The sequence below is a fragment of the Podarcis cretensis genome (assembly GCF_951804945.1).
Source record: "Podarcis cretensis genome assembly, chromosome: 18".
NCBI classification, from domain to species: domain Eukaryota; kingdom Metazoa; phylum Chordata; class Lepidosauria; order Squamata; family Lacertidae; genus Podarcis; species Podarcis cretensis.
The window spans coordinates 3,093,574-3,120,762 of record NC_137188.1 but is presented as its reverse complement, the minus strand read 5'-3'; the positions used below and the strand labels follow the sequence as shown (position 1 = coordinate 3,120,762).

The following is a 27,189-nucleotide window of genomic DNA, read 5'->3' as shown; positions in this document are numbered from 1 at the left end:
TCCCCATATCTCACCTGTGGTGCAAAAAAGGAAACAGCTGAATTCTTCTGAATGCTAACGCACATGGGAGCTTGGCTCCAGCTGGAACCAGGCAGAAGGGTGTGTGTGCTTAACCCTTTCCCTGCCACCCAAGTCCCCCCCCCCACAACCCCTCCATAGGGGACACCAAAGCTGGAAATGGGGTCAGCTGCAGGAGGAGGACAAGGGAAGGAGGTCACAGCTGGAAAACAGCAAGTGAAAAATATAATTGCAGACCCTTCAAATGTCCTTATTTTCCAGGGACATTCCTGAATTTACAGAAGCCGTCCCAGTTTCTGATTTGATCCCACAATGTCCTGCTTTTCCTTTGTTGTTGTTTAGTTGCTGAGTCGTGTCCAACTCTGGACCAGAGCACGCCAGGCCCTCCTGTTTTCCACTGCCTCCCGCAGTTTGGTCAAACTCATGCTGGTCGCTTCGAGAACACTGTCCCACCATCTCGTCCTCTGTCGTCCCCTTCTCCTTGTGCCCTCCATCTTTCCCAGCCTCAGGGTCTTTTCCAGGGAGTCTTCTCTTCTCATGAGGTGGCCAAAGTCTTGGAGCCTCAGCTTCAGGATCTGTCCTTCCAGTGAGCACTCCGGGCTGATTTCCTTAAGAATGGATGTGTTTGATCTTCTTGCAGTCCATGGGACTCTCAAGAGTCTCCTCCAGCACCAGAATTCAAAAGCATCCATTCTTCGGCGGTCAGCCTTCTTTATGGTCCAGCTCTCACTTCCATACATCACGACTGGGAAAACCATGGCTTTAACTATACGGACCTTTGTTGGCAAGGTGATGTCTCTGCTTTTTAAGATGCTGTCCAGGTTTGTCATTCCTTTTCTCCCAAGAAGCAGGCGTCTTTTAATTTCGTGGCTGCTGTCACCATCTGCAGTGATCATGGAGCCCAAGAAAGTAAAATCTCTCACTGCCTCCATTTCTCCCCCTTCTATTTGCCAGGAGGTGATGGAACCAGTGGCCATGATCTTAGTTTTTTTGCTGTTGAGCTTCAGACCATATTTTGCACTCTCCTCTTTCACCCTCGTTAAGAGGTTCTTTAATTCCACCTCACTTTCTGCCATCGAAGTTGTGTCATCTGAGGTTGTTGATATTTCTTCTGGCAATCTTAATTCCAGCTTGGGATTCATCCAGTCCAACCCTTTTGCATGTTTTTCCTTAGGGTGCCCCTATTTTCATCAGAGAAATGTTGGAGGGTATGGAGTCATGTTACCCCCCCCCCAACCAAGGAGATAAGTAACTATGCAACCTTTAGAAGACATCTGACTATATAGTTTTATTCTGTTTTTCTATATTTTGGAAGCCCCCCAGAGTGACTGGGACAACCCAGACAGATGGACGGGGTATAAATAATTAAATTTTTGTTGTTGTTTTAATGGAATAGGAGGTCCCTAATTTGATCAGGGAAATGTTGAAGGGTGTGTAACTGGTGGAAAGGGGGAAAGCAGTGGTTGAGACACCCGCTGGGAAGGTGAAAAGCCCCCATAGCTGTCAGCTTACAGATTTGAAAATAAGGGACCAGCAGCCTTGAAAATAAGGGACCTGCAGCCTCACCTGTTCCAGGCACTCCAGTCTTCCTGTCCTCCTGCAGTCTGGTCAAACTCATGCTGGTAGCTTCGAGAACACTGTCCAACCAACTTTGTAACCAGAGGTTCAACTGAATAGAATCTGAATCACATGCACCACAAGGCCTATGCAGCCTCAACTTAAGATGGCTCCCCGGCCTGGCTTTGCACTGCAAAGTTTGCAGCAGCACGTGCAACAAAATGGCGTCCAGCATTCAAAAACCCCCTCAGCTTGCATTAACTAGCCACACACAAGGCATGCAAGCTCCATCCCCCAGTCGTTCTTATTGGGTGAGCAACACAGCCAAGCAACACAGTTGGAGCCTCCCTCCTCCCTGGCCGGCAGGGAGGGATGGAGAGGAGCTGCTTCCTTTGAAATTTAAGGGACATCATTTAAGGGACAGCAGTGGGACATGGTGCTGGAATAAGGGACTATCCCTTCAAATAAGGGACACTTGACAGCTATGCCATAGAGAGGGTGGGGGTGGAGGGTGAAGTCTCAGAAACATTTTCACCCTTACAACAGGCTTGCAAAGTCAGGCTGTGTTGTCCTCCCCCCCCCCCACCACAGACGGGATTTGAAGTTTGAGCAGTGGGAAGAAAACGATAATATATGAAATGGATGAGATATATTAGCTGAAATGTGTGGTGTTATGCAGAATGTGAAAATGATGGGCCTATTAACAGTGTGGAAGGAAAAGTGGGGAGTCAAATTCCTAGAGAAATGTATAACAAATCTGAAATTTTATATTAATTGGTTGAAGTTATGAAAATTTAATAAAAATCTTAAGTAAAAACAAAAAGTAATAAGAGAGATTCAGAGGATTTTCTGTTGTATTTATTTATTTATTTATTTATTCATTCATTCATTCATTCATTCATTCATTCATTCATTCCCTGCCCATCTGGCTGAGTTTCCCCAGCCACTCTGGGTGGCTCCCAATCGAGTGTTAAAAACAATATAGCATTAAATATTAAAAACTTCCCTAAACAGGGCTGCCTTCAGATGTCTTTTTCAACTTCTGTTTCCCGCCCCACAAACTTAAGTTCTGCTCTTCCCATTTCGCCAAAGTGTTCTTCATACCCTTTGACGTTCTGAAAAGCCGTCGTGAACATTGACTTCTCCTAATAGACACTTTTATACCAATAATATGTGCAAACCACGTGAATGAAAAAATGTGTGTTCAATAAAAGTGTACGATAAAATGCTAGTGTAAATGACAGATCTAAAAAGAAATGCCTTCTATTGGAGGGAAATGGCTTTGCCGAGGTGCATTAGTCAAAACGGCATATAAATGTGTTTATGTTGCAACAAACGCTCAGAGAGATGGGGTGGCACAGTGGTTAGAGTGCCAGATGAGGACCTGGGAGACTTGGATTCGAATCCCCACCAAGCCAGGAAGCTTGATGGGGGTGACTTTGGGGTCCCTACCTCTCTCAGCCTGCTCTCCCTCGCAGGGTTGTTGTAGGGGCTAAATGCAGAAGAACTTTGTTTGCCACCCTGAGCTCCTTGGCGGCTGCTCAGGGAGCCTTGAACGGCCCGATTCTGTGAAGTCACACATAAATCGCTGGTGTTCAGGGTGGGGGTCAGGCTTCCAAGGTGAAACTACGGAGCCGGCGGGGTGGGGTAGGGGAACTGGGGTGTGGAAAATGACCAGAATGCATAACCTAAATAGTTCCCGCAGTGCCAACAAGGGACAACGCTGCCTTTGTTCTGACAAGAGAAACACCCATAATCTTTCTGTGCCCTGAGAAGGCCTGTCAGAACGCTTGACGAAAGCCAGCCCCGAGTTTACTCTGACGCCAGAGGAATTCTCTCCCCCCCCCCCCCAGTTAAACCTGACCGACCGTGAGGTCAGAAGCAATAAAGAGTGTCCAGGAAGGTTTATTTTGTGCAGGAGGAGAACATCCTAGGGCAGGAGGCAACTAACACCAGGGTTGTGGGTTCGAGCCCCACGCCAGATGAAAGATTCCTCCTGCCTTGCCAGGGGGTTGGACCGGGTGACCCTCAGGGTCAGAGTAAATCGTTTCCTGTGCTGGAAGGAGCTCAAGAAACCAGGCTGGGAAGAAACCACAGCATTGTTTCAAACACTGACCATCCGCAGGCCTCTTCTCCCTGACCGCTTGCATCCTGCGTCTCCAGGGGTTCCTTGCAACATTTCCGCCCCGCAGTGGCGTAGCGTGGGGGGTGCAGGGGGGCCGGCCACACCGGGCGCAACATCTGGGGGGGGGGCGCGCTCGCACTCGCAGCTCTCTGCCCCTACCTGGCTCACTCACTCTCCACGGGTTAGGGGGCGCAAATTACTTGCCTTGCCCCGGGTGCTGCCAACCCACGCTACGCCACTGCCACCCCGGGCTCTACTCCAAGGTGGCCCTGCCAGGGTGCTGCATGGCAAGGTCCCAATCCCCACAAGGTTGAATAAGACACTTGTATTTTAGGTTAATGAGCTAAAAAAAGGCCACAACTTCATAGGTTACAGATTGTGAGCGGTATTGGTTTAGGCATTGGACCTAACTGACTATATCTGACTCCCGCCCAACTCTGCGTGGAGTCTGGGAAGGGTTAACCACCAGTAGATTGGAATAAAAAAAATTAAAGTCTTAAATATATAATAATATATATTCTGACCAAACTGCGGGAGGCAGTGGAAGGCAGGAGTGCCTGGCGTGCTCTGGTCCAGGGGGTCACGAAGAGTCGGACACGACTAAACAACAACAACATATATAATAAATGTTCATAAATGTACCAAGCAAACACGTACATAAATATATAAATATATAAACCATATGTCTGAAGCAGCACAGGAAAACAGCCATGAAGCCATTTTGATTCCCAAACTGACCAAATGTTTTCTCTGCAAAGGAAAATGGAAAAGCCTCCCCATTGTCTTTTCCTTCACAAATCCTGTCTTAAGGATATGTCTCTGTATGGATAGGGTGAGCCTGTGACCTGGCTCAGGAAATAAGTATTTATCATTACAAAAGACTGGCCAGGCTCCCCTGGGTATCCAATCAAGTGAGCATTGACAGGTAACCTGCCAGACAGGAGGTAAACAACGCACTCAGATTTCTGTTGTAGACCGCCTCTTCAGTGATGTAGGTATGGTGTGTCTGGGGGGTGGTCTTGAGTTGCACCCCGTCTGTGATGTATGTATGATGTATGGAGGGGTGGTCTTGAGCTCCAGGGAAGGCAATTATAAATGTCTATATAAGGGCGGGCACACCTTTGTTCTGGGTCCTCCTCCTTTCCTGTGTGTGAGGGGAGCACCCAGTTGCAACAGATCAATAAAGATCAGGCTTACGAGCTGCTTTGCTTCTCAATATTCTCCGCTTGGCCTCTGTTATTTTCTCCGACCGATGGAGAACCTGCAAAGGACTCTAGAAGGGCTCTTGTGTTCCCCATAAGGGAATAAGGGCAGATTTTCGTTTATTACGGTTGCCTGGGCAGTGACACAGCTGGGAATCCCCCCCCAGTCGTGCAGGGCTGCCCACACCCCTGCGCACATGAAGGGGTCATGGGTGCCCACAACTCCACCTCCTCCTAAGGCAGAAGTGGCTATGTCACCCACATCCCCTGTGGCGGCTCTAGGGGCTCCTGGCTTGGCAAACATCTCGGCCAACACACCCAGCTGACCTTTGCCACAAGCCAACAGGCACATTCCTGCCCAACCGAGAAGCAGTTCATAGAATCCTAGAGTTGGAGGGGACCCCAAGGGTCATCTAGTCCAACCCCCGGCAACACAGGAACTGCAGCTGAGCCCTGTTTGAAAACATCTAGTGAACTGTAGAATCGTCATACAGTAATGCCTGATTAAATATTTCAACAATCCACTGCTTATATTTCAAAATTCAGGGTGGATAAAAATTAAATGTATTTTTTTAAAAAAATAAAATGGATTTTTTAAATTTAAATTGTTTTTGTTTTTTATTCTTGGGTGGGGAAGATCGACAAGACTTATTTCAGGCGGTTATCGGCCTGCCATTTCGACACCTCTGTTTAGCACGATGGTTCCTGAGCTGGAGGAACAGGTTTTCACCTCTTTTCAGATGTTGTCAGGTGCCAGTTTGGAATCAAGCCGTTGTGGCATGAATTTGCCCAGCCCTCTTTGAAAGCCATCCGAGTCAGTGGCCGTCGTTGTGGCAGGCAGTTCCACGGTTTAAAATTCTGCTGACTCCAGACCTGGAAGAGCTGCCAGCTTTCCTTTTTTAACAGCTCTGAGTGGATAGCTCAGTCGGTAGAGCAGAAGACTTGTAATCTCAGGCTCCTGGGTCTGAGCCCTTGGGGCCCTTCCAACTTTATAACTCTATTCTTCTTTTCTATTCTTCCCTTCTTTCACAACAGCCCAGTGCAGTAAATGGACAACAATTCTCCGGCTTTGGGTCAAAGCTTCTGCAAAGACATTCCTGGAGAGAACCCAGTTTTCTGTTAAAAGGGGAGTTTTCCCCATCCTTCTTTGAAAGATTTCGGGGTGACGGTTGTGCCATTTCCTCAGCTGAGCTGTGGTCCTTGAGCAGACACTTGCGACTGTTTACAGAGGGCCAAAAATAAGCGCTGCTATGAAGACAGAGGCATGTCCCAGCATGGCAGTCTAAATATTGACTGGAGCCCACGTCAGAAGACGGAATTCGTACACTGCATTATTCATTATTTGTACACGAGCACAATTCAGAGTGTTGGTGCTGACCTTTAAAGCCCTAAACGGCCTCATTCCTGTATACCTGAAGGAGCGTCTCCACCCCCATTGTTCAGCCTGGACACTGAGGTCCAGCGCCAAGGACCTTCTGGCGGTTCCCTCCCTGCGAGAAGCCAAGCTACAGGGAACCAGGCAGAGGGCTTTCTCGGTGGTGGCGCCCACCCTGTGGAACAACGCCCTCCCACCAGATGTCAAGGAGAACAACAACTACCAGACTTTTAGAAGACATCTGAAGGCAGCCCTGTTTAGGGAAGCTTTTAATGTTTAACAGACTATTGTATTTTAATACTTTGTTGGAAGCCGCCCAGAGTGGCTGGGGAAGCCCAGCCAGGTGGGCGGGGTATAAATTATTATTATTATTATTATTATTATTATTATTATTAAAGCACAGCAAGTGACCTGCAGAGAGAGATGATAGATAAAGATAGATGATAGATAGATACGGTAGATAGATAGATAGACAGACAGACAGACAGACAGACAGATAGATAGATAGAGATAGATGATAGATACAGTGGTGCCTCGCAAGACGAAAAGAATCCGTTCCATGAGTCTCTTCGTCTAGCAGTTTTTTCGTCTTGCGAAGCAAGCCCACTGACGGCTTAGCGGATTAGCGCTATTAGCGGCTTAGCAGCTTTTAGCGGCTTTTAACGGCTTAGCGGATAATCGGATAAGTGGTGGCTTAGTGGCTTAGAAAAGGGGGGGGGAAAGGGGGGGGAACCGCAGGAACTCGCAAGACATTTTCGTCTTGCGAAGCAAGCCCATAGGGAAATTCGTTTTGCGAAGCACCTCCAAAACGGAAAACTCTTTTGTCTAGCGGGTTTTCCGTCTTGCGAGGCATTCGTCTTGCGGGGCACCACTGTAGATGATAGATAGATAGAATTGTAGAGTTGGAAGGGCTCTCCAGGGGTCATCCAGCCCAGCCCGCTGCAATGCAGAGATCTCAGCCAAAGTATCCAGGACAGATGGCCACACAACCTCTGCTTAGAAACCTCCAAGGACAGACATAGATACACACACTCCAACATTTCTCCGGTGGAAATAAGGATGTCCTAAGGAAAAGTGAGACATTCTGGGATCAAATCAGAAACTGGGATGGCTTCTGAAAATCTGGGACTGTCTCCAGAAAATAGGGAGCTTTGGAGGGTCTGCGCACACACACAAAACTATGAAAACAAAGGTAAGGGGGGCGGAGTTTAATGAAATAACAATAATAAAAACAGGGAACATATCAGGGAAATGTTCCCTGATACCAAGATGAGGGATTCTATGGAACGCAGATGGAGAGAATTGATAAGAATAATGATCAGTTGTGACCTTGACAATAGATGAGGCTTCTTGTGTTTTGGCTCATCTTCCTCTTTTTTTGTTTTTTTTCTCTCCCCCACCCCCCACTTTTCCCCTTTTTTTTTTCTTTTTTCTCCTCCTCCTCCTCCTCCTCCTTTCCTTTTTCTTTTTTCCTTTTTTCTTTCCCATAATGGCTTATGTTCTATGCCATGTACTTTGATTTTTTTTTGCAGGAATTTTTAGCTTTTCTCATTATTATTAAGGAATTTTCTTTTGTAATTTTGGTTGTCTATATTTATCTGTATTTGTTTAAAGCAAAATAAAAATATTTTAAAAAAACAATAATAGAAGCATATCTGGAAAAATAAGAATCTGCCTTATCAAAGCTTGCTGCTGTCTCATCTCGAATCAGCCTCTTTGGGAGTCAGGTCGCTAATCCCTGAAATTAGGGAGCTGCAGGATGGAATCATTTTGTTCAAGGAAGGTGATGGGAGGTTGGAGAGATTGAAGGGCCTGAGACGGATATATTGGGCAACATGAAGTGATAGAACAATGAGGCTCCCCTTGCTTAAACTGAGAGGATTACCCTTGGCAAGCAAACTCTCCAAGCCGTGCCAGGTTTTGGAATAGCCCCACTGAAAAGGGGGGGGGGGAGCAATAAAGGTGTGTTTCAGTGGGTGTGTGTCTTGGGGTGTTTTAAAAAATATCATTTGCAGAACAAATGACTCATCAGGCAGATGAAAAGGTCTCTCTTGGAGGAGAAAGTGAAAATAAGAACAAAAGGGCCATTGTTTGCATGGCTGTAATTCAGGAGCGCATAGCTGAGCTATGGAACTCCTTGCCACTCCAGATAGCAGCGGCCACTGACCTTAATGGCTTTGAGAGAAGTTTGGGCAAATTCATGGAGGAGAAGGGGAAAGATAGTTAGAAAAAAGCCCTGCAGATAACAATGTTCAGAAGTGGGGCTTCTCGGCTACAAGGACATAAAACTGCTTGTTTCCAGAGCCTTGGAACTTGTTGCAGACACATGCAGACCTCCAGGTGACCCTATTTTGCAGGGACAGTCCTGAATTCACAGCAGACATTCTGGTATCTGATTTGATCCTGAAATGTCCCGCTTTCCTTTAGGACGTCCCTGTTTTCATCAGAGAAATGTGGGAGGGAGGGAGTTATGTGACCTTCAAGCCAAGAAGATAAGTTACGTCCAGGGGTCCTTTACCTTTAATAATAATAATAATAATAATAATAATAATAATATAGCAATAATAATAATTTTATACCCCGCCCATCTGGCTGGACTTCCCCAGCCACTCTGGGCGGCTTCCAACACAATATTAAAATTCAGTAATGCATCAAACATTAAAAGCTTCCCTAACATTAAAAGCTTCCCTTTACCTGTATAGGGAAGTTTTCTAATGTTTCATGCTTTTATATGTTTTGGAAGCCACCTAGAGTGGCTGGGGCAACCCTGTCAGATGGGTGGGGAGTAATAATAATAATGGCCCTATTTCCATCAAAGAAATTCATAGAATCATAGAATCATAGAGTTGGAAGAGACCCCAAGGGCCATCGAGTCCAACCCCCTGCCAAGCAGGAAACACCATCAGAGCACTCCTGACATATGGTTGTCAAGCCTCTGCTTAAAGACCTCCAAAGAAGGAGACTCCACCACACTCCTTGGCAGCAAATTCCACTGTCAAACAGCTCTTACTGTCAGGAAGTTCTTCCTAATGTTTAGGTGGAATCTTCTTTCTTGTAGTTTGGAGCCATTGCTCCGTGTCCGCTTCTCTGGAGCAGCAGAAAACAACCTTTCTCCCTCCTCTATGTGACATCCTTTTATATATTTGAACATGGCTATCATATCACCCCTTAACCTCCTCTTCTCCAGGCTAAACATGCCCAGCTCCCTTAGCCGTTCCTCATAAGGCATCGTTTCCAGGCCTTTTACCATTTTGGTTGCCCTCCTCTGGACACGTTCCAGTTTGTCAGTGTCCTTCTTGAACTGTGGTGCCCAGAACTGGACACAGTACTCCAGGTGAGGTCTGACCAGAGCAGAATACAGTGGCACTATTACTCCCCTTGATCTAGATGCTATACTCCTATTGATGCAGCCCAGAATTGCATTGGCTTTTTTAGCTGCCGCGTCACACTGTTGGCTCATGTCAAGTTTGTGGTCAACCAAGACTCCTAGATCCTTTTCACATGTACTGCTCTCAAGCCAGGTGTCACCCATCTTGTATTTGTGCCTCTCATTTTTTTTGCCCAAGTGCAATACTTTACATTTCTCCCTGTTAAAATTCATTTTGTTTGTTTTGGCCCAGTTCTCTAAACTGTCAAGGTCGTTTTGAAGTGTGATCCTGTCCTCTGGGGTGTTAGCCACCCCTCCCAGTTTGGTGTCATCTGCAAATTTGATCAGGATGCCCTTGGGTCCATCATCCAAGTCGTTGATAAAGATGTTGAATAAGACCGGGCCCAAGACAGAACCCTGTGGCACCCCACAATTGTTGTGTCAATGCAACAAAACACAGTTGTTGTGTCAATGCAACAAAAAAATTGTTCCCCAGTGAGAATAATTATAGAATAAGACACCCAGAGAAATGTTGGAGGGTATGGGCTTATGGGGCAGACAAATGCTCTGATGGTGTTTCCTGCTTGGCAGGGGGTTGGACTCGATGGCCCTTGTGGTCTCTTCCAACTCTATGATTCTATGATTCTATGAAATGCAGTCTCTGACGTATTGAATGTATGAGGCCCCCTTTATGGGAGGTCAAGTGTCTCCATCCAGACCTTGTAAGCTGCTGGGAGATCCGGCAAGACAGCATTGCTGGACGCGACGCACCCTCTGCCAGACCAAACAGGCCACTTTGTGGTCACTTGATGGATTTATCTTCTCCCCGAGCCTTCTGCAGCTTCTCCCGTAGACCGGGTGCAACCTCTTGGTCTTCCGCGTAGGCCAACATTGCAATCATATAGGGACGAGGGGCAGCTGTGCACCCCCAAAGGTTGATAGATACCAGCTGAGATCTGCAGGTCCCTGAAGTTTGCACTGCCTGGGACTCACCTAATTTGCCACATGTTCTGAAAGGCCGTCCCTTTTTCCCAGGTGGGAATGCCTCTTCTAAACAGAGATGTCTGTGCATCTGTCATAGGGCATGCCTCTTTCAAATATAGCCATTCCTCAATCTCTTGGAGGGGGGATACCTCTTTTAAACAGGTCTTGGTGGACCACCAGCTTAACATGAGTCAACAGTGTGATGCAGCAGCAAAAAAGTTTAATGCTACTCTAGGCAGCATCAACAGAAGTCTAGTGTCCGGGTCAAGGGAAGTACTGATCTCTTCTGCCTTGGGCAGACCACAACTGGAGTACTGCGTACAGTTCTGGGCACCACAATTTAAGAAGGATGTTGACAAGCAGGAACGTGTGCAAAGGAAGGAGACCAAGATGATCAAGGGCCTGGAAACGAGACCTGATGAGGAATGGTTGAAGGAGCTGGAAAAGAAGAGACTGAGAGGAGATTTGAGAGCCATCTTCAAATATCTCAAGGGCTGTCACATGGAAGAGGGAGCCAGCTTGTTTTCTCCTGCTCTAGAGGGTAGGACTTGAACCAACGGCTTCAAGTTACAGGGAAAGGGATTCTGGTTAAACATCAGGAAAAACTTTCTGATAGTAAGAGCTGTTCGACAGTCTCCCTCAGGAGGTTGTGATCTCTCCTTCCTTGGGGGTTTTTAAGCAGAGATTGGATGATTTCTGCATTGCAGGGGGTTGGACTAGATGACCCTCAGGGTCCCTTACAACTCTATAATTCCGTGATTCTTAGCCTAACCTACCTCACAGGGTTGTTGTGAGGATGAAATTTAAAGGCATCCCTCCATTGCCAACATACCAGGAAGAAGAGTCCAGAAAACCCAACGTGGATGAATAGGTTTTATTTATTAACTTTAACCACTTGAGGATCTGCAAAAACAATGAACTAGCCAGATTCAACCAATGTAACCAAATCAACTTAAATGTGGGCAGGTGTTCATTAATACATGGGGGTAATTTCTGCCCCGATCACCTGGGCAAGGTAACAGCTGCACTCTGTGTGCCCACAGCAAGGTCTCCCGAGATCCTCCATCCGTGGCCCCATTAGCCAACGTTACCCTGATGTGTCCGTCAGGCCAAAGGGCACACCGGCACCCGCAGGTCCCTATGGGATGCCCACAACACAACACTGCCTCAGGTGAGCGTTCCATTGTCTCTGAAATCTTCTGGAAATCTGAAATCTCTGAAATCTGCCAGGTAAGGATAAAGGGACCCCTGACCATCAGGTCCAGTCGTGGCCGACTCTGGGGTTGTGGCGCTCATCTCGCTTTATTGGCCAAGGGAGCTGGCGTACAGCTTCCGGGTCATGTGGCCAGCAGGACTAAGCCACTTCTGGCGTACCAGAGCAGCACACGGAAACACCGTTTACCTCCCTGCCAGAGCGGTACCTATTTATCTACTTGCACTTTGATATGCTTTCGAACTGCTAGGTTGGCAGGAGCAGGGACCGAGCAACAGGAGCTCACCCCGCGGCGGGGATTCGAACCACCGACCTTCTGATTGGCAAGTCCTGGGTTCTGTGGTTTAACCCACAGCACCACCTGCATCCCTGCCAGGACCACATGCCAGGACCACGTGCCAATTAGCCAAACTGAAGGAATAACACTCCAACAAACATTACGCAGACCCTCCCAGTGCCCCTATTTTCCAGACACAGTCCTGGATTTACAGAAGCCGTCCCGGTTTCTGATTTGATCCCGGAATGTCCCGCTTTCCCTTTTGTTGTTGTCGTTTAGTCGTGACCGACTCTTTGTGACCCCCTGGACCAGAGCACACCAGGCACTCCTGTCTTCCACTGCCTCCCGCAGTTTGGTCAAACTCATGCTGGTAGCTTCGAGAACACTGTCCAACCATCTCGTCCTCCATCGTCCCCTTCTCCTTGTGCCCTCCATCTTTCCTATTTTCATCGAAGAAATGTTGGAGGGCATGCAGTATGGAGCAGGTAAAAAAGAAGACCATGGTCAATTAGAGTCTACCAAAAAGGATTCTACTCAGCCCCAGGAAAAAAGATGGGATGGGAGCCAAATTACGAAGAGGGGAGAGGGTGGGGCAGAGCAGACTTAAACAGCCTGTCAGCGCCTCTCCCTTTGGGGCGAAATCACCCATCACACTTGCTCTGTAAATGTGGATGCTTGCCATGTGCAGAGAAGTTTCTCCCCGGGGTTAGGAAGTTTGCTTAAGCAACCTGGTATCACTGCACAAAACAGCCCCCGGCTTGGGGAAACTGTTTTGCTCTGTTGTTATTTCTCAGGCAGCTTTTCGAAAGCAAACACCTTGATGGATCTCTCCACGGGGGTTGCCCAACCGGCTGCAAACGGGCCTGGAGCCAGCCTGCCCCTGCCTGGGGCCTCGGGCTCTATCCTGGCTCACGGCATTCTTTCTGCTAAGCCCTGAGGCCTCTGGAGAGGACTGGATCATAGATCACAGAAGCACAGAGTTGGCAGGGACTCCAAAGGTCATCTAGCACAACCCCAGGCAATGCAGGAATCTTTTGCCCATGGTGGGGCTCGAACCCACAACCCTGAGATTAAAAGTCTCTTTTTTAAAAAAAGTCATGATTTCATCTCTTTATGATTTTTTTCATATATTCCAGGGCTTCAATTCGTCCATGAATGGTTTGGTTCGTTTTTTATTTTTGCTGCTAGTTTCGCCAGCTCCATAAGCTTTAAAATCCATTCTTCTTTTGTTGGTGTTTTCTCTTCATCCCAGTTCTGCACATACAAGATTCTGGCGGCTGTTGTTGCATTCATAAATAAGCTAATCATCTTTTTTTGGGGGGGGGGATATGACCCTATTATCATCCCTAAAATAAAGGCCTCCGTTTGTGTCGTGACTGATTAAGACCTTCCCAGTGCCCCTATTTTTGAAGAATGGTCCTGGATTTACAGAATCTGTCCTGGTTTCTGAGTTGATTCCGGAATCTCGCTTTTCCTTAAAGGTAAAAGGTAAAGGTACCCCTGCCCGTACTTGACAGACTCTAGGGTTGTCTGCCCATCTCACTTAAGAGGCCGGGGGCCAGCGCTGTCCACAGACACTTCCGGGTCACGTGGCCAGCGTGAGGAAGCTGCTCTGGCGAACTGGCACCAGAGCAGCACACGGAAACACCGTTTACCTTCCCGCTGGTAAGCGGTCCGTATTTATCTACTTGCACCCGGGGGTGCTTTCGAACTGCTAGGTGGGCAGGCGCTGGGACCGAGCAGCGGGAGCGCACCCCGCCGCAGGGATTCGAACCGCCGACCTTTCGATCGGCAAGTCCTAGGCACTGAGGTTTTACCCACAGCACCACCCACGTCCCACTTTTCCTTAGGATGTCCCTATTTTCATCAGAGTAGGGAGTTATGTATGTAGGGAGTCATTACTGTATTTTAATATTTTCTTGGAAGCCGCCCAGAGTGGCTGGGGAAGCCCAGCCAGATGGGTGGGGTATAAACAAATTATTATTATTATTATTATTATTATTATTATGCGAGCGCCAAGGAGATAAGTAAATTACAACCTTTAGAAGACGTCTTAAGGCAGCCCTGTATAGGGAGGTATTTTTTAAAAAAAATTAATGTTATATTATGTTTTTATGCATGTTGGAAGTCACCCAGAGAGGCTGGGGTAACCCAGTCAGATGGGTGAGGTGGTATATTATTATTGCTGCTGCTGCTGCTGCTGTTGTTTATTATTATTATTATTATTATTATTATTATTATTATTAAATAGGACGTCCCTATTTTCATCAGTGTTGGAGGGTATGCTGATTTAACCAGTTCATCTTTTGCTTAGAAGAGAATGCTTCTTATAAACAGAGATCTCCTTCCACCTCCTAAATTCAGCAGAGAATGGTGTTTTCTTAGATCAGGGATGGGGAAATAAACCTGCTGGCCTCTGGGTTTTGGAGTCTGGAGACATCTGCGGAGTTGCAGAGTTTCTTCCCCGACCCTAATCTCCAAAATGCCATTCTCTGCAAAGCACGCGTCCCTGCCCTACTGTAGCACCCTGCTTGTGGTTAACGCTTAGCTGGAACGAAATATTCAACGCAGCAATAGAGAAATTAAAATAATAATTTATTTGTCAGACAAATAAATGAGAGGCACAGTGGTATATGGTTACCAAGCTCTGGCCTGCCCTCCTGCCATTCTGGCCAGCACTTATATTTCCTTAATCCAGCCCCCTTGCTCCTCCTGTGGCTGCCTCTGTCCAATCAGCCTGGTTGAAATTCCTATTGGCTGTTTGCTAGAACCAATCACAAAAGATACACCCATTTCCTTCTGCCCTTTTATGGGAAACAAAAAGATATATATTCTTCTATCTATAAATGACAAATAAGTAGTAATATATCTTACATGAGTCTCAACAAGGAACCTTAATTACCAGCTCACCTCGCCCTATTGCCCTCCAAAACAGATGGTTAAGGTAAAGGTAAAGGTACCCCTGCCCGTACGGGCCAGTCTTGACAGACTCTGGGGTTGTGCGCCCATCTCACTTAAGAGGCCGGGGGCCAGCGCTGTCCGGAGACACTTCCGGGTCACGTGGCCAGCGTGACATCGCTGCTCTGGCAAGCCAGAGCCGCACACGGAAACGCCGTTTACCTTCCCGCTGGTAAGCGGTCCCTATTTATCTACTTGCACCCGGAGGTGCTTTCGAACTGCTAGGTTGGCAGGCGCTGGGACCGAGCAGCGGGAGCGCACCCCGCAGCAGGGATTTGAACCGCCGACCTTTCGATCGGCAAGCCCTAGGCGCTGAGGCTTTAACCCACAGCGCCACCCGCGTCCCTAAAACAGATGGTTAATCTTAAATTTTTATCTTAAACAGATGTCAAGGATCATCATTGAAAGATCTCCTTCCTTTGGAGGTCTCTAAACAAAAGCTTGACAACCATATGTATGCTCTAATGATGTTTCCTGCTTGGCAGGGGGGGCTAGGCTGGTGGCTGATGGCCCCTGTGATCTCTTCCAACTATATGAAATAAGAATCTAGCATAAGGATTTAACATTTCTTAGCTTCTAATTCCTTTGCATAATTACATTTAAGCCAATATATTTAATACATAACATAGATAGCTTTTTAAAAGGAAAAGAAATCTTAAAAGGATCTCAGTTTAAGAAAGAAACAACTTTAGAAATAGACTTCCCAAAATACTCTCTTCCTTTCTGCCAGCTAGATGCTTTTCCATTGCTCTTGACCTTTGAACCTTAGGAAAATATGGCTCAAGTTTAATGGGAGGCACATGGTTTTATTTTACTATTTACCCACTCTTAATTATGTTTTTCTCTGCTTTTTTATCTTCTGTAATATGTAGGGTCAGTGTAACCTTGGCTGTCAGCCTGTAATTCCCTTTTTACGACTTTGAGAATTGTTTTCTGCTATAAATCAGGGGGCGCCCTTATCCAGGAGGATAAACATCTTGCCAAGGTTCTTAGGCAGCTGCTCTTCTGCCTGGCATGAAACATTTGAAGATCTTTAAGCTCATTTTAAAATACAGGCCCTGATCAAGCCTCAATAAAAATGCAGGCTATGATTAGATGCCTCACTACGACTCCAGCACCCTGGCCTTCTCAAAAGAACCAGCCCATCCATCAACGGCATGGTGGCAACCTGTCATTAGCTGTCTTGAGGCATCTCGGCCTGTCTAGCCAGAAGCCCAGCAGACAAAGGGGAGGTCTGGGTCAGAGGTGGCTTTCCTCACATACTGTGCAAGGTTGCTCTCTGCCTTTGTTGCCTTTGGGACCTACCAAGGAGTTCAGCGGAGGTCCCAAAAACAGCCTGCGGGCAGAGGTCCAGGTTGAACCAGGAAAACCCCGTGAGAAGCCGTGGAACAATAATGATAGCAGCTTCCAACATGTATAAAAACACAATTAAACACCTAACATTAAAAACTTCCCTATACAGGGCTGTCTTCAGGTGTCTTCTGAAAGTCATATAGTTCTTTTTTCCCCTTGAAATCTGATGGGAGGGCATTCCAAAGGGTGGGCGCCACCACTGAAAAGGCCCTCTGCCTGGTTCCCTGTAACTTCACTTCTCACAGGGAGGGAACCGCCATAAGATCCTCGGAGCTGGACCTCAGTCTCTGGGCTGGATGATGGGGGTGGAGATGGTCCTTCGGGTATACAGGGCCGAGGCAGTTTAGGGCTTTAAAGCTCAACACCAACACTTTGAATTGTGCTTGGAAACACACTGGGAGCAAATGTAGATCCTTTAGAACCTGTGTTATTATTTGTTTGTTTGTTTGTTTTTCCCATGCTTATTTCCATGATTATTGCAGACAAAAAAAGAGGGAACAATACTGAAAAGGGGGTACAACTTAAGAGGGGAGGGGAAAGGAAAGAAAATAAAATTTACACAATCTGTTATTAAGCTAAAAATTATGACAAAAATTTGTGATTACAATTTCATGTTACAATAAAAGTAAAAAATCTCATTATCTTTTATACCCGACTTCCCGTTTACTCCTTAATTCTTTTTACATAAATTTACTGCCATATCAAAATACTATTTTTTACGTTAATATTTTCACAATTTATAAATGTTTCTATTTATATAAGCAATTAATAAAAAAACTGCTGGGATCACTCAAAAGCTGCTACAGATTTTAACATGGTATAATTTTGTTTAAGATATGTTCTGAAGGCCTCCTGTTTTGATACAAATTCAACAGAACCTGTGTTATGTGGTCCTGGCAGCCGCTCCCAGTCACCAGTCTAGCTGCCACGTTCTGGATTAGTTGTCGTTTCCGAGTCACCTTCCAAGGCAGCCCCATGTAGAGCGCATTGCAGTAGACCAAGCAGGAGAAAACCAGAGCATGGACCACCCTAGCGAGAAATGTTGGAGGGTATGGATGGATGAGGCCCCTTCCAGCTCTAGTAAGGCAAATTACCATGTTCCAGCTTGCTAGCTTTGCAAGAGCTGGTTGGCCGGTAGACCATGGGCTAAATGGGCCTGATCCTGCGAGGCTCTCCTTAGCTCTTAGTTTAACCTTTGAAAGACTGGCTGATTGGATTTCTACCCAGCCGTTCCTCCAATAAGCTCAAGGTTGCGTTCCGGCTTTCTCATGCTCGCATTTCCGCCTTACCTTGTCAGGTAGGCCCACTCTCAGAGTGCCCATGCAGTCTCGTGCAATGCCTACGAAGAAGTAAACCCTGCTGAGGTCAATGGGGCTTATTCCCTGTTTTATGTGGCAACCCCACACTTTGCTGCTGTCTCCAGGAATAATCACCTGCCTGAAAAGACCTGGAGAGTGTCAGGAGCTCATCCTACACTCACGTAGGACCCTGGTAGAGACACATGCCCAACTGGCATGTTCTCTCCCTCCTGGTCAATCGTTTGGGAGCTTCAAAAGCTTTCCTCAGCCCGAACATCACAGCGACCGATGCCAACAGACACCGGCACACTCAGGGATCCGCAGAGTTTGCGCATCATGCGTGACAGACCTCAGCAGTTTGGCTAATCTACTTTATTTACATATAAACACACACGGAGCACGGCAACATGGCTCCCTCTCTCTCTAGCATCAGACAGCAAAGAGAAAAAGAACAAAGGACAATAGTCCCACTTCACGGAACACAGTAACACAAACATCCTGTCTCCATCACTTCCCACTCTGTGGAGTCAAAACATACACCGTCATGTGATAGACAACAATCCCATGACTGCAATCACAGAGCAGGAATTCTAACAGAGAGACGTTGCCAGACAGTGTAGGCATTCCCAAGCCAAATGAGCGTATGGTCTGACTCGATGTAAAGGCAGCTGGAGTTGGATGCAGCCTCTAATGTAGAGGAAATCACAGGGTCTGAATTAAGCCAAATCATAGAGTTGGAAGGGATCCCGACGGTCATCTAGCCCAACCCCTGCAATGCAGGAATCTTTTGCCCAGTGTGGGGCTTGAACCCACAACCCTGAGATTAAGAGTCTCTTCCTTTACCAGCTGAGCTCTCCCTTCCAGTGCAATTTGAGTTGGATATGTGGTCCAACGTGTCTCAGGTCAATCCCTGGCTAAGTGATTTGAGGATCGGGACCTAAGGCAGCATCTGTTGGGGGTTGGAAGGGCAGCTGAGTCAGGGTCTATTTAAAGGGTGGGGTGGGGTGTGCTGCTTAATTGAGTCAGAGTTTGTCCCCATTGCTTTCCATGCAATGGAGCAGAAGGAACCAAGGAGTCCGGCAAAGGTAGGTCTACCTGTATCAAACTGAGTGTTCCATTAAAGGAAGGGAAATTGTTCAGCTCTTAAGACTTTCTGAATTCATCATTTTTTGGCTTCCAGGGGGAAGGCTTGGAGCAGCAGGGTCTGGGGGTGGGGGAGTTTCTCAATTTATTTAGCATTTATTTTAATTTATATTTGCATTTATTTCGTACTGCGTTGATTTTGGGGGCTTTTTTGACTTTTCTTTCAAAGACTTCCTTGGGAGAATGGTTGTATCATTCTGCAAGCCATTCGACTCTTTCTCCCGAGAACCAAGATGGCTCAGTCAGTGGAGCACGAGACTCTTCATTTCAGGGCTGTGGGTTTGAGCCCCATGTTGGGCAAAAGATGGCACACACTGACCCTGGGGGTCCCTTCCACCTTTAGGCCTCTGTGGTTCCTGTAAATTGCTTGAATCGTGTGTTTTGCATTGGCTGCCTCAACCTCAGCCCTCCAGATGCTTTTGGCCTACAACTCCCATGATCCCTAGCTAGCAGGACCAGTGGTCAGGGATGCTGGGAACTGTAGTCTCAAAACATCTGGAGGGCCGAGGTTGAGGAAGCCAGCTGATTACCTCCTTGCAGCAAACCTGGGAGGTAATCTGTTACTATTCTCACCTGTGCACCTGAGAAAAGCTCAGTGTGAGGATATAATGAGGAAGCGTATATCCCTGCCCCAACAACCCTGAGAAGTAGGCGAGGCAGAGAGAGAAAGAGAGACCGAGAGGCCATGATTGATCCAAGGTCAACCAGTGAGCTTTGTGGCAGAGTGGATTTGAACTCAGGACCTGGCCTGACACACGAACCGCGAACCTTTGTGTTTTGATCTAGTTTTTTGTAGCTCTAAATTAATGGTTCTTATTAGCCTGAGTAGCACCGAGTTAGAAACAAACGGGGAATGTAAATGGGTAAAATTGATGGTAATTGCAGCCAGACGGGTTATAGCGAGTAACTGGAAAAATGCAGAAGAGCTAGGGGTGAACCAACGGAGGAAAAAACTGAAAAATATTATAATATAACTGTGGAGATACACAAAATGAAAGGGTTTAAGGTCAGTGAGGAAGAGGATTGGTGAAGGTACTGAATTATTTGGGTAAGTTTGAACAATTAGGGGCAATTAAAATGTTAAAAGTTAAATAAACCTTGTGGAGGGAGGAGTGTTTACGTATATAAAATTGTACATATGGTTGATTTGAACATGTTGTTAATGATTATGTATACCCAATGTATCAGCCGCCTGGGAGGTTTCACTGTTTGTGTTTTGGTTGTTGGTAAATAAATAAAATAAAATAAATTTTTTTAAAAAAAATAGTTTTTTTGTTAGACAGAGCACTACTTGGGTTCAGCAACCACGAGTTTTACAGCAAGTTACTTCAAAGGGTTTTATTTTGGAGGGCCTGAAGTCTTGTGGCCAATATCTGCGCATGCTAACCTGCCTGTCTCTACGGGGAAATTTTGGTGGGTTGGTACTGAGGGCATTTCCAACACCCTCTCTCCCCCCCCCCCCCCCCCGGTCTCCCTGGAAGCAACGTTTCCTGGAAGCAAGGGCTCAGGGCTTGGGCTTAGAGGCTGTTCCTTCAACAGCACACCTGTGAGGTGCAAAAGAAACTTTTTCTTCTTTTTTTAATAGTTGTGTATTCACTGATGCAACAAGGGCAGGTGCAGGAGATGATGATGATTAAAATTTGTATACCACCCTATACCTGCAGGTCTCAGGGCACTTTGCAATATAAAAACACAAAATACATAAAACAAAAACAACCCAATAATCCTCTCCAACACATTTTGAAAGGGCATTGGGTTTCTTGCACTCTGATTAAAAATCTCGTGGGACAGTATGTGCTTCCCCTCCCTCCTACTAACTTGGCAAATTGGGCTCTCTTCCTATAGATTTCCGTGCCACGGACAGTCTGGTTTGAAAGAAGCCCTTGTCGTCTGCTGGCGTATCTGGTAAGTCACAGTCGGGGTGGGGTTGTGGATTGGGCCTTTTTAGGGTGTTGGGGTGCTTGCCGGTCTCCCCGAATCTGGTCCCTGGGGGTGGCGAGGAACCCGGCAGCAGGGAAGGGCTGCTTGCAGGCTTCCTGGCTTTACCTGGCTGTCCCCTGTTGGAGGCAGGATGCTAGGCTAGAAGATGAAAAACTATTGAGATGCTCTTAATATTACTCCGCAGGGTTTGAGGCGGTTAGGAATTCGTCAAATTGGGGCAGAATAAAAGAGAGCATCTTTTAGGTATTGCGAATTGGCAAAATGAATTAGAGAGGTGCAGAAAGGGAACTTTTCCACTCGTTCTCTTGCCGCACCAGGACATGGCAAGTTGTTTTTCACAGAGTCTTTACATCTTCGGTTCGCCAGCCCTAGATGACAAGCTTTTCCAGGAGGCGGGGGCCACTTTAGCTTCTGGGGTGCTAGTAGACTGCCTGACAGAGGAGGCCTTGAAATAGTCCTCTAAGCTTGCTTAGGGAATAGAACCTGTCTAGTCAGGGGCAGTCGACCTGCTGAATGTGAAGGGGGACGCGAAGGACATTTCTGTGGGCTTCCCAGAGGAATCCCAAAGGTGGCTCGATAGATCTGAAATATATCCCTTTAAGCTTGAATTTGTTTTTATTCTGGGTTGTCTTATTTGATGTTTTAATGTGTTGTAAACACTGTGGGTTAAACCACGGAGCCCAGGACTTGCCGATCAGAAGATCGGTGGTTCGAATCCCCGCAATGATGGGATGAGCTCCCGTTGCTCGGTCCCTGCTCCTGCCCACCTAGCAGTTCGAAAGCACATCAAAGTACAAGTAGATAAATAGGTACCGCTCTGGCGGGAAGGTAAACGGCGTTTCCGTGCGCTGCTCTGGTTCGCCAGAAGCGGCTTGGTCCTGCTGGCCACATGACCCAGAAGCTGTACGCTGGCTCCCTCGGCCAATAAAGCGAGATGAGCGCCGCAACCCCAGAGTCGTTCGCGACTGGACCTAATGGTCAGGGGTCCCTTAAACTGCTTTGACATTTGTTCTTTAAAATGTAAAGTGGTATAGAAATGGAAATAATAATAATACGCAGCACTGGTGAAACCTCAACAGCCAAATCTCCCAGTGTTTATTCCTTTCACCTCTTAGGATCCGCTGCTGAGGTTCAGATTTATGTTTTATTCTCCCTATATATCCCATTCTACATGTCTGTGTTGGCTACGAAAGCCTGCGGCTGGTGTACGTCTCTAAATCGCTTTCCTTTGCTCTTGGCTGCTCAGTTCCAGTTCCTTCGCAAGTTCCTCCCCTGGGCTCGCCTCGCCATCCCTGCAGGGACCCCCACGGCCAAAGGATCTCTGGCACAGTCTCCGGACCGACCCGTGCGTCACGCCAAGAAGCGGCTGGGAACCGTAGCGCATGTCATCCTTGCCTTTGCCCCTCTGAGGTTCCAGCGTGCTTTCGGATATCTGACCGTCATGGAACGGGATTTAGTCCCCAAAGGTGAGACCCGGGGGCAGGGGCAAAGGAAAGGGGCAGGCGTCGCTACATAGGGCACATATTTATGGGACCGCCTCTCCTGGTCTGCCCGGCAGAGGACCTTCAGGTCCATGAACAACCATGGTTTAGAGGTCCCAGGCCCTAAGGAAGTCAGACTATCCTCCACCAGGGCCAGGGCCTTCTCAGTGGTGGCTCCAACCTGGTAGAATGTGCTGTCCCATGACACCAGGGCCCTGCAGGATTTAACCTCCTTCCACAGGGCCTGTAAGACAGAGCTATTCCACCTGGCTTTTAATTTGAATTCAGCCTGATCTTTTATTTCCCTTTCTTCCCTCCCCCTCCCCCTTTTATGAAGATTCCCCGCTCTGAGACCCCACAACTAATTCTCCCCTGGCCTCCTCGCTGGCCCAAGTAGGACCAATTCAGCCAGCTAGCCCTGGGGATTATCTGATTGATTTTTGATTTTTTAAAAATTGTTATTCATGTTTTTATACTGTATTTTATGCTGCTGCTGTTATGTAAATTTGTTGTTAGCTGCCCTGAGCCCGGTTTTTGAACCGGGAAGGGTGGGGTATAATTTATTATTATTGTTATTGTTGTTGTTATTATTATTATTTAATTAATTTCATGTGCATTTTTTTACACTCCCCCCCCCCATTTTGTTGCATTTCTCTCCCACCGTTCCTTCAAGCAGCTTCCCCCCCCCCACCTCCTCATTTAATCCCCACAACAAACCTGAGAGGTAGGTTAGACTGAGAGGTCACCCAGTCCCAGTGAGCTTCATAGCCAAGTGAGAGGTCTCCCAGGGTCAGCACTCAAACCAGGGCACCACCCTGGCTCACGCCTGCTTTTCTGGATCTCCTCTTACTGTTGGAAGGGACCCTGTGGATTACCTAGTGGTCGAACCCCCTGCAATGCAGGAAGAGGCAGCTGCCCCACCCGGGGACCGAACCTGCAACCTTGCCAAGACATCTGCAGGTTGTTTTGTTTTTGTTTGTTTTTAATCTTGCTGCTCCTCCTGCAGAGACATTGGATGCCCCCGTCCACCCATCAGGCAAAGGGAACAAAAGGAAAAAGGACGATGTTACTCTAGAGGAGGAACTCTGCTGGGCTGAGCTTCTCCAGAAAGAATTACCAGATGAAGATGATCCTGAGGACCCGACTTATGAGGTACCTCTGGGACTTGGGAGCACATTGTTAACGCAAGCAAGTTGTTTTCCCCACAACCGCTTGACACAGCCATCGCAATGTCAGCCCTTGACTTATTTTGGATTTCATCCGGATCACCCCTTACCACAGATAAATCCCATAAGTTGCTCCTTGCTTTATTTTATCTTTAAGACATATAATCATAGAATTGTAAAGTTTGGAAGGGAGCCCCAGGGATCATCTAGTCCAACCCCCTGCAATGCACTTCTTTCCAATGATAATAATTTATTATTTGTACCCCGCCCATTTGGCTGGGTTTCCCCAGCCACTCAGGGCGGCTTCCAACAAAGTATTAAAATACAGTGGTCTGTTAAGCATTAAAAGCTTCCCTGAGCAGGGCTGCCTTCAGATGTCTTCTAAATGTCAGGTAGTTGTTTATCTCTTTGACATCTGGTGGGAGGGCGTTCCACAGGGCGGGCGCCACCACCGAGAAGGCCCTCTGCCTGGTTCCCTGTAGCTTTGCTTCTCGCAGGGAGGGAACCGCCAGAAGGCCCTCAGAGCTGGACCTCAGTGTCCGGGCAGAACAATGGGGGTGGAGACGCTCCTTCAGATATACTGGGCCGAGGCCGTTTAGGGCTTCAAAGGTCAGCACCAACACTTTGAATTGTGCTCGGAAACGTACTGGGAGCCAGTGAAGGTCTTTCAAGACCGGTGTTATGTGGTCTCGGTGGCCGCCCCCAGTCTAGCTGCCACATTCTGGATTAGTTGTAGTTTCCGGGTCACCTTCAAAGGTAGCCCCACATAGAGCGCATTGCAGTAATCCAAACGGGAGATAACCAGAGCATACACCACTCTGGCGAAACAGTCTGCAGGCAGGGAGGGTCTCATCCTGCATACCAGATGGAGCTGGCAGACAGCTGCCCTGGACACAGAATTAACCTGCGCCTCCATGGACAGCTGTGAGTCCAAAATGACTCCCAGGCTGTTCACCTGGTCCTTCAGGGACACAGTTGCCCCATTCAGGACCAGGGAGTCCCCCACACCTGCCCGCCTCCTGTCCCCCCAAAACAGTACTTCTATTTTGTCAGGATTAAACCTTAATCCATTAGCCACAATCCATCCTCCAACTGTCTCCAGACACTCACACAGGACCTTCACCGCCTTCACTGGTTCTGATTTGAATGAGAGGTAGAGCTGGGTGTCATCTGCATATTGATGGACACCCAGCCCAAACCCCCTCGTGATCTCTCCCAGCGGCTTCATATAGATGTTAAAAAGCATCCAATCATTACTTAAGGCCGTGCTCACACCATGCGAATCCTGATCGTCAGGGTCCCTTCCAACCCTATGATTTTACGAGTTCTTTGAGTTCTGTGATACCATTTAAAACAGCTGAGGTTCCCCCTCACAAAGAATTGTGGGAGTTGTAGTTTAAGGGTGTTGAGAGTTGTTAGGGGGCTCTCATTCCCCTCACAGAGCTACAATTCAATTCAAATTTTAATTTGCATACTGTCCTTCTGTATACACAAGTAGTTTACAAGCTGAGGAAACAACAAAGATCACACACGCCATAATAATCTGATTCGAAACAAAACAAAAAAAGCCGTAATAAAAACATAACTTTAAAATAAACAACTTAATTCAAATGAAGCAACACTCCATCATTGTGTAATGGTACACAATGAAGTTAAATATCAGCAAACAATAATTAAATGGAAATTCACTCTTAACAATTACAATAAAAAAACTAAACTGTTACAAAAAAATTAAAAAAGTAAACTAGGAACAATATAAAACAGCAGGCCCCAATTCCTAACCATGCATACAAAACCATGTACCGTATTTTTCACCCTATAGGACGCACTTTTTCCCCTCCAAAAATGAAGGGGAAATGTGTGTGCGTCCTATGGGGCGAATGCAGGCTTTCGCTGAAGCCTGGAGAGCGAGGGGGTCGGTGCGCACCGACCCCTCTCGCTCTCCAGGCTTCATGCACCTCTCTGCAAGCAGCGGGAGCCTGGCACTGGGCTGCCGCCGCTTGCGGAGAGCTGCCTGTTTGGGGGCTGGGGCAGGGGAAGCTCAGGCCTCCCCCGCCCCAGCCCCGCACCTGGGGGGGAAATACTTTTTTTCCCTTTATTTCCCCCCAAAAAAACTAGGTGCGCCTTATGGGACGGTGCGTCCTATAGGGCGAAAAATACGGTAAAAGGGTCAAACTGAGAAACAAGTCTATGAAATTATTGTTTTTTCAATGGGACTTAAAATGGGCCTACAGTCCCCAGAGTTTGGCGCAGAGAGTGATGGATTGATTGACTGAACAGCCATTGATCAGCCCCTTCTCTGTGTCTCCTTCCCAGTTTACCGTCTCTGAGACGGACAGCGAAGAATACAAATCTCAGAACGACACCGATGTCAATTTGGAGGTGGAGGAGAAAGATGGATTCTTGATGTTGAAGGAAGCCCCAGCTCAGCAGGTTACGAAAGATGATTTGCCCCGGGGGAGGCAGTGAGGGGGAAAGGGCCCTCTTCACGTCCTCAGAGGTGCTCTTGACATCTTGCCAATGCAGAAAGAAGACATGTTTCTTCTTACTGGCTTAGACTTAAAGACGGGTGGGGGCCACATTCTGCTTTTCTGGATGTGCCAAGGAGGCTGTACACAGCACAGCGTTAACATGTGGAACTCAATGTTCCAATACATAACAGATTTTTTTGTTTTGCTTTCCTAGTTTCCCACTCCATTTTCCACGGTGTTTTTTAATTTCTCCCCCTTGCTGCACCCTGTCTTCTCTTTCTCCTAACTTAACCATCATACAATGATCTCTGATTCCTTCTGTTGCTCAGAGTTCAAGTCCTGCTCGCAGAGCGCAACTTCCTTCGCAGTCCAGCTTCTCTCTCTTTCACTGTGTTTGTAGGAGGAGACAAGGAAGGAAAATGAGGCTGGGGAGGAGGCTCTGGACCCCCGCTGCTCCGGGGACGGGAGTGAGCAGCCAGACGAGGAGGTGCCTGACAGCGGTGGGGACAACCCGGGTGCGAATCCCACCAGCCCTGCTCCACCAGAGAGCACAATGCCCCTGCCGTCCCGCGACCCCAGTGCTGAGATGACCTCCAGTGACAACTCCCAAGACCAATGGGTGAATGTGAGCGGAGGTGAGCGTCACAGAATCATGGGATTGCAGAGAGGGAAGGGACCCTCGAGGGTCATCTAGCCCAACCCCCTGAAGTGCAGGAATGGCGGCTAACAGACGGCCACCCAACCTGTTTAGAAACCTCCAAGGAAGGGGATGTTCCACTGTGTTGCAATACAGAATAATCTGCTCAAATGCAGCCGCAACACATGGCTAATAAGTATGGTAATTGTACACGTGAAACTCGAAAAATCAGAATATCGTGGAAAAGTTCATTTATTTCAGTAATTCAACTTCCCCATGATTGTGCTTCCTACTGAACCAGACTGAGAGACCATTTAAAGGCTCAGGAACCCATTGCAGGTGTTACGGATTGAATAGCCACTGCACCTCTTCACAATATTCTAACTTTCTGAGATGGTTAATTTGGGGTTTTCATCAGTTGTACGCCATAATCACCACAATTATAACAAATAAAGGCTTGACATATCTCGCTTTGCATGTCATGAGTCTATCTCCTATATTAGTTTCACCTTTTAAGTTGAATTACTGAAACAAATGAACTTTTCCACGATATTCTAATTTTCCGAGTTTCACCTGTATTATTAGTAGTAGTTAGAATACAATCCAAAATTTACAAATCATAA

General features: G+C 47.2%; 1 protein-coding gene across 3 annotated transcripts in view; it reads left to right on the top strand.

Annotated features, from left to right (window-relative positions):
• Positions 1–27,189, top strand: part of LOC307207213 (uncharacterized protein) — a 127,030-nt gene that overhangs the window by 95,865 nt on the left and 3,976 nt on the right. The window contains exons 2-6 of one of the 3 annotated variants that reach the window (XM_079961017.1): positions 20,716–20,775; positions 22,058–22,277; positions 23,299–23,444; positions 25,775–25,891; positions 26,330–26,646. In XM_079961017.1, coding sequence (XP_079817143.1) covers positions 22,253–22,277; positions 23,299–23,444; positions 25,775–25,891; positions 26,330–26,623 — 582 coding nt within the window. In that variant the 5' untranslated portion in view covers positions 20,716–20,775; positions 22,058–22,252 and the 3' untranslated portion in view covers positions 26,624–26,646. Of the gene's footprint in view, positions 1–20,477; positions 20,776–22,057; positions 22,278–23,298; positions 23,445–25,774; positions 25,892–26,329; positions 26,647–27,189 lie in introns of those variants that run through there. The other 2 variants (XM_079961016.1, XM_079961018.1) reach the window with 2 other exon arrangements.